Raw genomic sequence first — 16,915 nt, forward strand, 5'->3', positions numbered from 1 at the left:
TGTCTCAACTGGGAAATTTCAGAGGCCCCATATACAGTTGAAACCAGACGTTTACATATACTATTTAAATAGACACATCTGCATGTTTTTCTCACTATCTGACATGAAATCAGAATAAACCTTTCCCGTTTTAGGTCAATTAGGAACCAAAATTATTTATATTTTCCAAATGCCAGAATAATGAGAGAGTGAAAATGTTTTAAGGCATTTTTATTACTTTCTGCAAAGTCACAAGTTTGCATATATTTCATTAGTATTTGGTACCATTGCCCTTATACTGTATAAATTGGGTGAAACATTTTGGATCCTTCCACAATCTTCTCACAATAGTTGGTAGGAATTTGGGCCCAGTCGTCCTGACAGAACTGGTGTAACTGAGCCATGTGTGTAGGTCACCTTGCTCACATCGGCCTTTTCAGCTTTGCCCATAAATTTTCAATAGGATTGAGATCAGGGTTTCGTGATGGCCACTCCAAAACACTGACTTTTTTCATCCTTTATTTAATCAGATACATTTTTATTGAACAGTTTTAACATATAAAGAAAAAACAAACTAGATAGTAACCAAAACAACTCCTCCCCCCCACAGAACCGAAAATATCAATTGACCCGAATAATACTGACTTTCATATTCGCCAAGGCATAAAACACAGTCCATCAGCAATTGTTATCTCCCAAGTAAGCAAACATTTAGCCTGAGTAGCAACAGTGTCCCTTCCTTTGATCCCCCTACGGCGCATATGTCTTTCTGACCCATCTAAAATGTATGTGCTACCTAGAATAAGCCAGCTAACAAAGATCTAGCCCACATCAAAGTCATTGGCACCAGGTTCAGAGTGTCAAGCCAGGAGGCCCAGAGATCTTCAAATTCCTTGCACACCTGTCTTTCCTCATACATATATTTCCCTAACCTGAGAATGTTATTTATATTATCAATCAAGCGCCCGGTATAATATACATGCAATAGCTAACTTGTGATTTTCCTGAATGAGAAGTTCCGCCATGTAGCCGAGGCTACACATCAGAAGTCCTCTATCAATACCTCCTCAGTCGCAGACAATTCCACATAAGATGTATCAGGTCCGCATCTGTAATCGCAACTCCACATTTCCAGCAGCATGAGTCTGGGCTAGCCTCTATTTAAAAAAAACAAAACAAAAATGCTGGGGTCATATACACCCTATGTATTAGAAATATTTGCAATAGCCTATGCGATTCACTAAGGCTACGTTCACACATCAGTTTTTTGGCATCAGGCACACATCAGTTTTTTGGCATCAGGCACAATCCGGCGTGTGCCTGATGCAACTGATCCGGTGCAGAATATGCAAAAATGGATGCGCCTGATCCTTTTTTTTTATGGATCCAGTATACCTGATTCGTCAAAAAACGGATCCGACGCATCAGTTTTTTGCATCCGTTTCGTCCGTTTTTTTTTTGCTGGATCGTTTTTTTTCAATAAATTGGAGCATGCTCAGTTTAAAAAAATGGATCCGGCACCTGCATCCATTTTTTGCCAGATCCAGATAGGCTTCTATTGTAAATCACGCCGTATCCGGCGCGATACGTTTTTTTTTTTTTCAGAGACAAAAAACGTTCAATGAGACGTTCCATCCGGCCGCCGCATTGAGTAATTACGCCGGATCCATCAGAAGTCGGATGCAACGCAAGGCCATCAGGCACAATCCGGCGCTAATACAAATCAATGGGGATAAAACTGATCCGGCGCCGGATCCGTTTTATGGTTTTTTTTGGATTGTGCCTGATGGAAAAAAACTGATGTGTGAAAGTAGCCTAACTGATACAACTTTGTCCTCCTTGATCCGCTTCGTTACCAGTTTGGCATTATGCTTCGAGTCATGGAAGACTCATTTCCGCCCAAGCTTTCAGTTCCCGGCTGGTGTCTTGAGATGTTGCATCAGTATTGCCACACAATCTTCTTTCCTAATGATGATCCATCTGTTTTGTGAAGTGCTCCAGTCCCTCCTGCAGCAAAACAACCCGTCAACATGATGCTGCCACCGCCGTGTTTCACAGTTGGGATGGTGTTCTTAGGTTTCAAAGCTTCTCCCTTCTTCTCCAAACATAACAATGGTCATTATGGCCAAACAGTTCATTTTTAGTTTTGTCAGACCACAGGGCATGTCTCCAAATTTGTTTTTGTGTGCATTTGCAAACATTAATCTGGCTTTTTCATGGTTATTTTGGAGTAATGGCTTCTTCCTGGCACAGTGGCCTTATTATTCTGGCACTTGGCAAATCTAATAATTTAGGTTCCTAATTGACCTAAAACGGGAAAGGTTTATTCTGATTTCATTTCATGTCATATAATATATATATATATATATTATATGACATGAAATGTCATATAATATATGGAATATATATATAATATATATATGTAATATGTATATATATATATATATATATATATATATATATATATATATATATATATATATATATATATATATATATATATATATATATATATATATATATATATATATATATATATATATATATATATATGTGTGTAATATGTAATATATATATATAATATATATATATAGAGAGAGAGAGAGGCATTTAGCAGTAATGATGAGTGAGGCACACAAGGTGCAATTTTGGCTTATACTCGTAGATAATATTCTAGCTAAATAGAACAGCTCTATGCAGCTCACTGTTTATCTGTTTGGTTTTTTTCCATGTATTTTAGCATCCAGATCTTACCATGGGCCAAAAACGATATTTATACAGCATTGCCAAAATCTACAGCACCAGCAACTTGAGAGCCCTGACTGAAAAACATCTGCAATCACAGATAAGATGCGGTACGACATTAAAACACATTAAAAAGTTTTCATCCAATCATACTTAGCATACATAGTTAATACGGAATGTAAGGACATTTCTATAAATTAATTATTTCTGCTGCTATCAACAGAGTAGCTTGAATTTTTTTTTTTTAAGAAATATAAATTTAGTGTATTGTATACAGTGTGGATAAATAGAGAAGTATGCCTGGATGCATATTGCCCTAGACGCAGTGATGGGAATGCATACCATAGAGACTTACTGGAGTGGGTCCATTGAAGAAGGTATATGGCATTAGCCTTATGGAATTTCTCAGCAAAGGTGTATTAGGTTTATCAGGGGAGGATTTTGGTTACGCGTGGCTTTGGGTGTCTCCTGTATCCTCTTCCAGAGAACAATTGTAGAAAAAGGGTTTCTATACCGCGCCAATGATCACAAAACTGGAAGTCGGATTGATGTGGCTTTATTGTAGCATAGGTCTACGCGTTTCAGGAGCTCTGCTCCCTTCCTCAGGACCATAGAAACAACATCAAATCTCTCCATGGACGCCATGTACCATCAATGTTGTGGAGTCGCAATGGGTTCCAAAGTGTCTCCGACGTTTGCTAACCTGGTTATGGGATTGTTCGAACTCTTATATATTTACTAGAAGGTGGCCCGATTCTACGCATCGGGTATTCTAGAATTTACGTATTGTGTAGTTCATGTATGATTTTTGTTATATATATATATATATAGAGAGAGATGTTGTTGTCTGTAGTTACCAAGTGTTTGTGTAGGCGCTGTACATGTTCTGGGTGTTGTCTGGGTGTGACGGGGGGTGAGAGCGGTGTTGTATGTGTGTTGCGTGTGTTGCGTTGTTTGTGGAGCGCTGTGTGTCTGTAGCGTTGTGTGTGTGTTGCGCGGTTTGTGTGTGTGTGGTGTGTTTTGGGGGGAGGTATGTTTTGAGCAATGTGTGTGTTGTGCGGTATGTGCGTATATTTGTGTGTGCCGCGGTGTTTGTGTGTGCAGCGTTGTCTGTGTGTGCAGCGTTGTCTGTATGTGTGGGTGTCTGTGTAGGGCAGTTGTTTGTGGTTCCCAGTGTGTGTGTGTGTGTGTGTGGTGTGTTGTGCAGTGCGCGCGCGTGTGTGTGTGTGTGTGTGTGTGTGTGTGTGCATCAGCCTCTCTTCTCTCAGCCTACCTCTCCCAGCCTCCCTCCTCCCAGCCTCTCTCAGCATCAGCCTCCCTCTCCCAGCCTCCCCAGCATCAGCCTCCGCCAGCATCAGCCTCTCTCCTTCCAGCCTCCTCCAGCATCAGCCTCCCTCTCCCAGCCTTCCCAGGATCAGCCTCTCTCCTTCCAGCCTCCGTCCTCCCAGCCTTCCCCAGCATCAGCTTTCCCCTCCCAGCCTCCCTCAGCATCAGCCTTCCCCAGCATCAGCCTCTCTCCTCCCAGCCTCAGCCTCTCTCCTTCCAGCCTCCCCCAGCATCAGCCTCTCTCCTTCCAGCTTCCCTTAGCATCAGCCTCCCATTCCCAGCCTTCCCCAGGATCAGCCTCTCTCCTCCCAGCCTCCTTCCTCCCAGCTTCCCTCAGCATCAGCCTTCTGCTCCCAGTCTCCCCCAGCATCAGCCTCTCCATGCATCAGCCTCCACCAGCATCAGCCTCTCTCCTTCCAGCCTCCCCCAGCATCAGCCTCCCCTTCCCAGCCTTCCCCAGGATCAGCCTCTCTCCTCCCAGCCTCCTTCCTCCCAGCCTCCCTCTCCCAGCCTCCCTCAGCATCAGCCTTCCGCTCCCAGTCTCCCTCAGCATCAGCCTCCCCAAGCATCAGCCTCCACCAGCATCAGCCTCTCTCCTTCCAGCCTCCCCCAGCATCAGCCTCTCTCCTTCCAGCCTCCCTCAGCATCAGCCTCCCGTTCCCAGTCTTCCCGAGGATCAGCCTCTCTCCTCCCAGCCTCCTTCCTCCCAGCCTCCCTCAGCATCAGCCTTCCCCTCCCAGTCTCCCCCAGCATCAGCCTCCCCAAGCATCAGCCTCCACCAGCATTAGCCTCTCTCCTTCCAGCCTCCCCCAGCATCAGCCTCCCCATGCATCAGCCTCTCTCCTTCCAGCCTCTCTCCTTCCAGCCTCCCCCAGCATCAGCCTCCCCTTCCCAGCCTTCCCCAGGATCAGCCTCTCTCCTCCCAGCCTCCTTCCTCCCAGCGTCCCTCTCCCAGCCTCCCTCAGCATCAGCCTTCCGCTCCCAGCCTCCCCAAGCATCAGCCTCCACCAGCATCAGCCTCCCTCGTCCCAGCCTCCCCCACCATCAGCCTCTCTCCTCCCAGCCTTCCCCATGATCAGCCTCTCTGCTCCCAGCCTCCTCCAGCACGCCGTGCTCCTCTGCCGACACTCACACACCCGATCGCATCCACTCACACACACCCGATCGCATCCACTCACACACACCCGATCGCATCCACTCACACACACCCGATCGCATCCACTCACACACACCCGATGGCATCCACTCACACACACCCGATGGCATCCACTCACACACACCCGATCGCATACACTCACACACACCCGATCGCATCCACTCACACACACAGACACTGACGATATCGCACATACGCGCTTATACTCACAACATCCGGGGATATCACATGCTTCTGGCCATGTGATCCTCCGGCAGGTCCTGGAAGATCACAACAGCACAGTATCGAGGCCGAGAAGCAAGCGATATCCCAGGATGTTGTGAGTATGTGGATGCGATGTGATGTGTGTGTGTGTGTGAGTGTGATCTGATTTGTGTGTGTGTATGTGTGTGCTGTTATGTGTGTGCTGTTATGTGTCTGTATTTTCCGGCGCTGCAGGACCTTGATGTGTGGATGCGATGTGATGTGTGTGTGATGTGTGTGTGAGGTGTGTGTGAGAGTGAGTGTGAGCCGGTGTACACTGGTAACTATGATACACATCGGGTAACTAAGGGACCTTAGTTACCCGATGTGTATAATGGTTACCAGCTTTCACGGCCTCCGTGAAGATCCCAGCATCGCAAGGTTATGTCTGGCGCTGCCGGGATCCTGACGGAGCCGGTGTAGAAGCAAGAGATATCCCAGCATGTTGTGATGTGTGGATGTGAGTGTGAGAGTGAGTGTGATCTGATGTGTGTGTGTGAGAGTGAGTGTGATCTGATGTGTGTGTGTGTACTCACCTAGGAATCGGGGCTCCGTGTCAGTTGGGCCAGAGCGAGCGTGGATTGCGTGAGGGGGGTGGGGCCTGCAGAGAGCCGGGGCGAGAGGCCAATCCGTGTGGGGGGGCGGGGCCATGGCGAGCCCAGCGGCCAATCAGCTTTGTGTCACCGTAAGGACACAATTTCGGAGCATGACAGACAGACAGACAGATAGACAGACAGATAGACAGACAGACAGACAGAATAAGGCAATTATATATATAGATTCCTCCGAATTTTTCAAAAATGTGGTAGTTTATAAGAGATATATAGATGATCTGATAATTATCTGGGATAATAGTGAAAATAACCTCCCTCACTTCCTATAGAGTATACATAATAATAATTGGGGTTTAGAATTCTCCCCTACTATTGGTGTAGAGTCCATTAATTTTTTGGACCTCACGATATCACATATTGATGGAATTATTATTACGAAAACCTTTTTTAAACCTGTGGATTCGAATGGCTATATAAATTTCACTAGCAGCCATTATGAGAAATGGTTACTTAATATCCCTGGAAACCAATTCCAGAGGATTAGAAAGAATTGCACACTTGATAAAGATTTCAATGAACAGGCAGCGATACTCAGAGAAAGATTCAGGGAGAAGAACTACCCTATGGCCACTATAAAAAGAGCCTATCAGACAAATAAGAGTCTTAAACAGTCCGATCTTATCCATAAAAAGGAGAGCAATATGACTATATCTCAGGGTACCTCGGGGTTAAATTTTTCTTCCCATTTCCTAACCACGTTTAGTAGCGATGGAAATTTAATCAAAAATATCCTCAAAAAACATTGGGCTATTTTGCACAATGACCCCTTTTTGAAAAATGTATTACCTAGTCATCCTGGGGTTACATACCGGAGGGCCTCTACCCTCAAAAATCATTTAGCCCCCAGTAGGCTTAGAGATTTTGACACTCCTATTGTCATGAATAAAATGGTGGGTGCTTACAAATGCTACGCTAAGAATTGTCTGTGCTGTAAAAACATCCAGCATGGAAGGCTGAACTTTGGTCTCAAACCGGGAGGAATGGAGTTTTGTATAAAAAGTCACCTTACATGTCAGTCGGACTATGTCGTTTATCTTATTGAATGCGATTGTGCAAAGCGTTATGTGGGAAGGACAACACAGCCTTTGCACAAGAGGTTAAACTCACACAGGCATAACATTAAGATTGGGTTCATGTTACATGGCCTGTCTCGACATGTGACCCTACATCATGATAAGAAAATTAAATTAAAGATAACCCCTATCGAACAAATACCCTCACATGTAGGTAATAGGGCCGAGGTCCTAAATAGGAAGGAAGAGATTTGATGTTGTTTCTATGGTCCTGAGGAAGGGAGCAGAGCTCCTGAAACGCGTAGACCTATGCTACAATAAAGCCACATCAATCCGACTTCCAGTTTTGTGATCATTGGCGCGGTATAGAAACCCTTTTTCTACAATTGTTCTCTGTTATCAGCCGCTTTGGGTTGCCGCTGCCTGGATCCATTTGTAAATGCGAGTACAGTAGTTGTGACTTTCACAACTACAGTTGGTGAGTATAATTGCTCCCCTTGCCTATTGCCCTGTGCCTATAAGGGTAAGACCCTATTGCGCTTTATTCTCCACAGCTCTTCCTCTCCTGTATCCTCTTCCAGGCACACAACAACTATTGACATTCTTTTGGCTCTACATGAGCCCTCCAACAGTTAAAAGGAAATCTGTCAGCAGGTTTTTAGTCTCCAAAATCACATCATCTATGTAAAGTCCCTGTAATGTTGATTACATCCATACCATTGTATTATAAGTTTGTGTCTCTGTATTATTGATACATATGTAACAATTTGTATGTAAATGAGTTACAAGTGCATGGCGCTTAGCTGTAAACGTACAGCTCTCTGACTTCCCTCCATTTTTTCCTCCAACGGTAGCCTGTCAATGATTGATAGACATATCACTCTTGTAGAAGTGCAATCATTGCCAGGCATGGTACATGCACAGAACGCATGTGCTGCCCTTGAGACAAACAGCGCTCGCATGAGATCTCAGGCAGGGGGCTGTTCAAAGAGGAGTGTTACTTATAAGTCACTATCAGGAGACTGGCCACGGGAGGAGACAAGTAGTGTGGAGAGAAAGTTGTAAGTGTAGGACCATGCACCCTCATACTCATGACTCTCTTGTATAAAAAATTGCCAATGGATTGCTATAAAACAGAAATATGGACTTTACATTATAGAGATCATGTTAGTTTGGGGTCTATAAACATGATGACAGATCCCGCTATAAAAAATAATCAAAATGAAAACAACCCCTGGCAAAAATTATGGACTCACCTGGCTCTGAGGATGTTCATTCAGTTGTTTACTTTTGTTTAAAAAAGCAGATCACGCTCAGACCTGGGGGGTGTGGCCAGCAGGCAGCATGAGCGGTCGCATCTGAGAGCAGCTCCGCAGTCCAACGCTGATATATACTATTAATCCTGCCGAAATTGGTGCCTAAATACACCTACAGATTACCTGTGGTGCGGTGATCATTCTGAGCGGTAATATGAGTAGAGGTCGCAGTGCTGCGGCGGCTGAGAAGCTGAAGAAATTTGCCCGAGACTCCCAGCAAGATGGCGCCGGCAAACAGGCAGAGCGGGAAGCCAGTGAGGAGGAGGAGGAGAACATGGAGGCTGGATCCAAGGAATCGCAGGAGTTGACCTTGCAGCAAGTTACTTCGCAATTACTTGCAGCGATCCAGGATTCAAAAGTGTCGCTGACGGGTAAAATTGAGGAGGTTAAGATCGATGTGGGTCTCCTCAGGCTGGATTTGCAAAATCTGAGAGAGCGGGTAATGGAGACGGAACAGCGGATCTCCACGCTGGAGGACGGCGCAAGAGCGACGCCGGGCAGATTGTCCTCTTTGGAAAGCGCGGCAAACAACTGGGCGCAGAGGGCTGGCGATCTGGAAAACCGCCTGCGTCGCAACAATTTAAGAATCCTAGGGATGCCGGAGAGAGCAGAAGGGAGCGACCCATGTAAGTTCATGGAAACATGGCTCTCCGAAACTTTCCCTGATGCGACACTGTCAGCGGCCTTCGCCATAGAAAGAGCCCACCGGGTGCCGGCCAGACCTCCTCCCCCTGGAGCGCAGCCCAGACCCCTCCTGGCCCGACTGCTGAGCAGCAGGGATAGAGATGCGATCCTTGGTGCGGCGAGACGCAAGGGCCCGATCTTACACAACAACGCTTCCATATTGATCTTCCCTGACTTCTCTGCGTCTCTTCAGAAAACGAGGGCATCCTTCATTCAAGTGAAAAAACGCCTTAGAGAACATCAAATTGCCTACTCCATGATCTTCCCAGCTCGTCTCAGAGTGGTTTATCAAGAGCGCTCCCTTTTCTTTACTTCTCCTGCGGAGGCGGATGACTGGATCAACACACTGAAGAGGAAGCGCTGATGCGTTACAGTTATGGGCGATGCCTGGAGGGTCGTTGTTGTGTTGGCGTCGCGGCTTTGATACACTTATTTCATCTTCTCCGGAGTGAGGTCGGTAATGCGATCCTAATTCTTGGGACGTCGTGTCTGAAATCGCTGTTGTGATCGTTTTATGATCATCCTATGCAGGTACTCGGCGTCCCTTGTTATCAAAGGCGCGAAATAGTTTTGTTTTCTACACCTCTTCTGTCATGTGAGTGGAGCGGGGTCGGGATCGCAGTTGTGCCCACGCCCTGATCTCCTGGTTCCAGTTCGTTGAGAAGCTGATGAACTTATCAGGATGCGCTGATGCGCTTGTGGCCCTCCGGAAGCATGTGAATTACTGGGTGCGATTATTATTGGCCTTCCATTGAGCCGGTTTCCAGGTCGGCCCTTCTCGGTCTGGGCAGCTTGAGGTCGCGCCTGGGATGCGATGTGGCCTGCGTTCACTGCGATCATTGCTAAGCCCAGTTTGAGCTCCGGATCACTCGGTCGCAGGTGCATCGCTTGTGGGACCGGACCGAGTTGACATCAGGCGGGACTTGGGCCAGACCGCAGTTGCGGCACCAAGAACACTTTCCAGCGAACTTGTGTTATCCTGTATTTTTCGATCCAACATGGGACTTTACTTTGGGTTCGCAACAGTTGGCAACGCACTTAAGTTCATATTGCTGAATTTTGCTTTTAGAGTTGTATTCAGCTTCTAAGGTTACCATACATCATAATATCTTATAACTTAAGATTACCTGCAAATTCTCCTCTCATTTCCTTCACACTTCCATCTCTTCCTTCCCCCTTCCCCTCTTATTTGCTTAATTCCCCATCCTCCCCATCCCACCCCCTACCCCCTCTTTGTCCTCTTACTCCCCTCCTACTCTAAGTCTCTCCCTGCTCTTCTCTCCAACTTCCCCCTTTACCCTTCCTCTCTTCCCCCAGTTTCCTCCCAGTTTTGCCCACTGTTACCCCTTTCCTCCTCATATCTCTATATTCTCCCTCCCTCTTATCTCATTTTCTTCCCTCTCTCTCTCTCCTCCCCTTGCCCTCTTTCTTTTCTTTTTCACACTTCTATTTCGTCCCCCCCCTCCCTGTTTTTTTTTTTTTTTTCTTTCTTCTCTCTTTCTTTTCTTTCCTCTCTGTTTCTTCCTCGTCTTTCCTCTCCCTTATTTCTATACTCACCTATTCTTGGTCCTTTCACTTAGGCACGATTAAAGGTTATGTTGCAGGGTAATTCAATTTATTGGACTGCAGGAGAAGCTTAAGCCCTTGTTTGAGGACACCCCCGTACCAAGTACACCATCTAGCCACGTTGGTTCACCCTAGTCGTTGCTAGGGAAAATCTCTCCTGGTCACATTACTGGACCAGTTCTTATCGGCTGTGTGAGTGCAACCGATTGTTTGTATTTAAGGGTACGTTTACCCCAGTTCTACTGTAGGTTAAGTTTGGACTTTTTTTCATTCAATTTAGCAAGTGATATCTTTCAATGGCTTCAAGCTTGATGACATGGAATGTTAGGGGACTGGGCACATCCAGGAAAAGGCCGGCAGTATTTGCACATATCAAAAGATCCAAAGCTCAGATTGTATGTTTACAGGAGACCCATTTATTGTTGGAGACCACTAGAGTGCTCCAGAAGCCTTGGGTTCAATGGTCAGCTCACTCTGTTCGTTCCTCATATTCTAGGGGAGTATCGGTACTAATCCATAAAGCACTGCGGTGGGACCCGGGTAAGATTATAAAGGATAATGAGGGGAGGTATGTGTTTATCCAGGCTCATATTGATGGGGTAATGATAGTGATCCTAGCCATATACATCCCCCCTGCGATGGGAATCTCGATTCTGTATGAGGCGGCTAAGTTTGCCTCACAATTCCCACAAGCCTTGGTGCTCTGCATGGGGGACTTCAATTTGATCAATAACCCGGGACTGGATAGATTCAACACCCGACAGGTCCCGATCTCCCCTACGATACAAACTAGACTGAGTGCATTCCTACAGGAGGTAGGATGGTACGACATGTGGCGGTTTTTCAACCCAGTACTGAGAGAATATACATGCTATACTCCAGGGAAAAACTCATTATCTCGAATTGATTACATTTGTGGAAATGAAAGAGTCTGTGCCCATATACAATCGGTATGTCACCTGCCCAGATCAGTATCAGATCACTCCCCGGTATTTGTAGGCATTAAATGGGAGGGATGTAAATCTCGTAAAGTGTCACGGAAGATTAACCCTTGGTGGCTCTCACTCTTTGGTACCAATGATAGGATTCCTGACCAGCTCAGGGCATACACTGAGACGAACTCCGTGGAAGAGAATCGCTCGGCTTATTGGGACGCGCTTAAGGCGTATCTGAGGGGATGCTGTCACTCCTCTATCTCCTATCTCAAGAAACAGGCGGCCAGAGAGGAGGAGGAATTGGCCAATCAAAATAGAGTGCTCGAACATAGATTCACCTCGGACCCTTCTGAGGAAAATAGATCTCAGTGGCTACAGGCTGGGAGGAAATATCTTTTGTACTTGCAAGATAAGGCTAAGAGACATGTCTTCTTCACGAACCAGAGATATTTTGAGCAAGGGAACCAATCTAGCAGTTTACTAGCGTTCTTGGTGCACCAATCCAATAGCTCACCTGTGGTCCTTAAGATTAGAGACCCTAGCGGTGAATCAGTCACTTCCGTCAATGGTATTCTGGAGGTGTTTCTGGATTTCTATAAGAACCTATATGAGTCCAGGCTGACCGTGTCAAGGGAGGAGATCACTGATTACTTACGAGATCTGGAGTTTCCCAGATTGACTTTGGCCCAGACATCGGCCTTGGATGAGCCCATTAGTATGGAGGAGATAGTGGAGGCGATGGGAGCCCTCAATAGGGGTAGGGCGTCTGGGCCAGACGGACTCCCGATTGAGATATTTGACAAATATCAGGGGGATCTGGCTCCAGCCCTCCTGGAGACGGTTGAGGCTTCGTTCCGCAGGGGATGGTTGCCTGATTCTTTCTATGAGGCAACCATCGTTCTACTATTGAAACCAGATAAGGACCCATTAGATTGTGGCTCGTACAGACCGATATCTTTGTTAAACTCTGATTACAAAATTCTTACCAAAATTCTAGCAACTAGACTCAATAAAGTGATCTCCTCCATAGTACATGAGGATCAGTCTGGATTCATTCCGGGTAGGAGTACCTCGGATAACCTGAGGAGGGCGGAGGTGGTCTTACAGATGGGCACCAAGTTAGAGGAGGATTGGGCTTTGGTCTCCCTGGATGCGGCCAAAGCCTTTGATTCTATAGAATGGCCGTACCTGTTGGAGGTACTGCGGGCATTTGGTTTCGGCAACAAATTCATTAGATGGATTGAGATTATATATAAATCCCCATCTGCTAACATTCAGGTGGGCGGCGGGGTGTCAGAAACTTTCCCCTTGGGGAGGGGAACCAGACAGGGATGCCCCCTATCCCCTCTCCTGTTCGCCCTCGCCATGGAACCGCTGGCGGTGCGCATTCGGGCGGACCCAATTTACCGGGGAGTGAGACACCGTAGGGGAGATGAACGCTTGTCTCTGTATGCAGATGACTTGCTATTGTTCGCATCTGATCCGGATTCCTCCATTCCTAGAGCCGTGGAACTAATTGACCGATTCGGGGAGTTCTCGGGTCTGTCAATAAACTGGTCAAAGTCGTACCTCCTCTTTCTGTCCCGGGACAGAGAGGAAATGGCGAACACCCGCATATGTAGGGTTCCAGTAGTGGATCATTTTAAATACCTTGGGATTATACTGGCGAGAAGCCCTTCGGAGATGATAGCAAGAAATATTGCCCCCCTGTTATCACACCTTGGGGAGAAATTTAATAGATGGAGCCAACTCCCGCTCTCAGTGGCGGGAAGGATTAACCTCCTTAAAATGATAGTGCAACCAAAGTGTCTTTATATTACCCAGCATGTATTTGTACAGATTCCTCGCTCTTTCTTTCGGTCCCTGGAATCCTTAATGATCACCTTTGTCTGGGGCACGTCCAGATCGAGGGTCCAGTTGGTCAAATTACAGAGACCCAAGGACATGGGGGGTATGGCCCTTCCTGATCTGTACATATACTACCTGGCCGGACAATTGAAATATCATCTGGGTCGGTGGACACTTCCTGGGGTAAGGGGTTCTCCGGAGGGACTCCTGGCAGAGTTCACAGGGGTGGATCTCCTTTGGCCACTATTGACAGATCACAAGAGGGCCGCATCCTCCCGATACACAAACTAGGGGCCAGGATCTGGAAAGAGACTAAAGCCATATTCGGATTTCAGGATATACCAACTGAGACACCCATATGGGATAACCTGGACCTTCCACACTTTTGTGGGCTGCCGGGGTTTGGCGAATGGAGGAATCGAGGAATAGTCTCCCTGGGATCACTGGTCCGGGATGGTGAACTCCGCCCCTTTGCACAACTGCGTACGGAATTTGATCTGCCGGAATCTCATGGGTTTCAGTATCTCCAGATTAGGCACGCCTTTCGGGCTCAGTTCTCTGGTCGTGGGGTTAGATTCTCTTCCTTTCCAATCATTGGAATTATTAGATCACAGGGCCCTGGCGGCCTTATTTCCAAATTATACTCCTCCCTTATTCGGGCCAAGGTCATGAACAGTCCTCTTTCTATCCGGGAGAGGTGGAGTGCCAGGATTCCTGAAATTGATGATGCAGTGTGGGACGACATTGTCGAATCCCACACGCTGGTCTCTCCCGCAATTAATAATAGACTGATTCAGTTATATATAATACACCAGAGTTGTATCACTCCCCAGAGACTAAACAAGATGAAAAAGGCGAATAATTTAGTGGGGGTGGGTTGTCCGAGATGCGGGAGAGGCGGTGCTGATTTCTGGCACACGATATGGGATTGCCGGGCCATTCTCTCCTATTGGAGTGAGGTTGTAACGACTCTTTCCACCATACTTCAAAAAGGGGTTGCTCTGTGCCCAATTCTGTGTCTATTTGGGGTGGTGGATGTACACTCCTGGTCCCAAGATGAAAATGTATTAATAAAAAAGGTATTGTTTCTGGCCCGGAAGGGCATTATATTAAATTGGATGAGCACTCATCCCCCAACTAGAGCCTCTTGGATTGCATTGGTAAATGCTATAATCCCGTCAGAACAATTTGTTTATAAGACAAGAGGTTCATTACATAAATTCGACAAAATATGGGGTAGATGGCTGGGATCGCCCTTGACCGGAGGATCACCCGGTTGCCTAGCTGATAACCTACAGTCGGTATTATTGCAATAATAATCAATAATGCTCCGTGAGAGGAAAGGAGAAACATGTGATCCAAGATATACTGTATCAGGATTATGATGAGGTCCCTGAAATCTGGGTTGCACTTTCCTTGTTAACATGGGCTTTTTGGCTCAGGATGGATATGCCTCGCGAGCTGACACCTTTGTTATGTTTAATGTACTAAGGCCATGCTGAAAGTAACAGACGTTGACTTGATTATTGATGCTTTATTACTCTGATTATCAACTAGTTTACAGGTATTTTTTTTTTTACTGTACATTTTGCTGATTTATCCCTCAATGTAATGATTTACTTAACCTTCAATAAAACGAGTTTTAAAAAAAAAAAAGCAGATCACAGACATGGCAAAACTAAAGTCATTTCAAATGGCAACTTTCTGGCTTTAAGAAACACTAAAAAAAAATGAAAACATAATGTGCTAGCCAGTAACTGTTACTTTTCAAGACCAAACGAGGAAAAAAATATGGAATCACTCAATTCTGAGGTAAAAATAATGGAATCACCCTGTAAATTTTCATTCCAAAACTAACACCTGCATCAAATAAGATATAAGATCTGCTTGTTAGTCTGAATCTAAAAAGGAGTGATCACACCTTGGAGAGCTGTTGCACCAAGTGGACTGACATAAATCATGGCTCCAACACGAGAGAAGTCAATTAAAACAAAGGAGAGGATTATCAAACTCTTAAAAGACGGTAAATCATCACGCAATGTTGCAAAAGATGTTGGTTGTTCACAGCTATGTATAAAATCTGGTCCAAATACAAACAATATGGGAAGGTTGTTAAAGGCAAACGTACTGGTAGACCAAGGAAGACATCAAAGCGTCAAGACAGGAAACAAAGCAATATATCTCTAAAACATGAAATGCACAACAAGCAAATGGGAACGAATGGGAGGAAACTGGAGTCAATGTCTGTGACCGATCTGTAAGAAACCATCTAAAGGAAATGGGATTTACATACAGAAAAGCTAAACAAAATCCATCATTAACACCTAAACAGAAAAAAACAAGGTTACAATGGGCTAAGGAAAAGCAATCGTGGACTGTGGATGACTGGATGAAAGTCATATTCAGTGATGAATTGCAAATCTGCATTGGGCACGGTGATGATGCTGGAACTTTTGTTTGGTGTTGTTGCAGTGAGATTTATAAAGATGAATGCCTGAAGAGAACATGTAAATGTCCACAGTCATTGATGATATGGGGCTGCATGACAGGTAAAGGTACTGGGGAGCTGGCTGTCATTACATCTTCAATAAATGCCCAAGTTTACATTGAAATTTTGGACACTTTTCTTATCCCATCAATTGAAAGGATGTTTGGGGATGATGAAATCATTCAAGATGATGCATCCTGCCATAGAGCAAACACTGTGAAAACATTCCTTGAAAGAAGGCACATAAGGTCAATGACATGGCCTGCAAATAGTCCGGATCTCAATCCAATTCAAAATTTTTGGTGGAAGTTGAAGATAATGTTTCATGACAAGGCTCCAACCTGCAAAGCGGATCTGACAACAGCAATCAGAGAAAGTTGGAGCCAGATTGATGAAGAGTACTGTTTGTCCCTCATTAAGTCCATGCCCCAGAGACTGCAAGCTGTTATAAAAGCCAGAGGTGGTGCAACAAAATACTAGAGATGTGTTGGAGTGTTCTTTTCTTTGTTTGTTTTTCATGATTCAATAATTTTTTCCTCATAATTGAGTGATTCCATAATTTTTTCCCGTTTGGTTTTGAAAAGTAACCGTTACTGGCTAGCACATTATGTTTTTCATGATTTTTTTTAGTGTTTCTTAAAGCCAGAAAGTTGCCATTTGAAATGGCTTTAGTTTTGTGCCATGTCTGTGATCTGCTTTTTTTTTAAACAAAAGTAAACAACTGAATGAACATCCTCAGAGCCAGGTGAGGCCATAATTTTTGCCAGGGGTTGTAATACTATTCTTAGGAATTAAGAAGTCTACCAGAAAATAACTACTAAGCACGAATATAAGCAAATACTAGATACTGCAGGGTTGCCATTTAATATCTCATTAAAGGGAACATGTCAGCAGTTTTTGCTATGTAATCTGAGGATAGCATGATGTAGGGATTAAAATACTGAATTGAGGGTTGTGTCACTTATTACGTTGTGTGCTGTTGTTTCCACACAATAAAGGTTT

At 45.3% G+C, this 16,915-nt stretch overlaps 1 protein-coding gene across 2 annotated transcripts in view; it reads left to right on the forward strand.

Annotated features, from left to right (window-relative positions):
- Window positions 1-16,915, forward strand: part of FAM216A (family with sequence similarity 216 member A) — a 68,482-nt gene that overhangs the window by 37,175 nt on the left and 14,392 nt on the right. For both annotated transcript variants that reach the window (XM_075323634.1, XM_075323640.1), the window contains one exon: window positions 2,720-2,834. In XM_075323634.1, the coding sequence (XP_075179749.1) occupies window positions 2,720-2,834 (115 nt within the window). The remainder of the gene's footprint in view (window positions 1-2,719; window positions 2,835-16,915) is intronic.

The sequence above is a fragment of the Anomaloglossus baeobatrachus genome, chromosome 1 (genome assembly GCF_048569485.1).
Source record: "Anomaloglossus baeobatrachus isolate aAnoBae1 chromosome 1, aAnoBae1.hap1, whole genome shotgun sequence".
In the NCBI taxonomy this organism is placed as follows: domain Eukaryota; kingdom Metazoa; phylum Chordata; class Amphibia; order Anura; family Aromobatidae; genus Anomaloglossus; species Anomaloglossus baeobatrachus.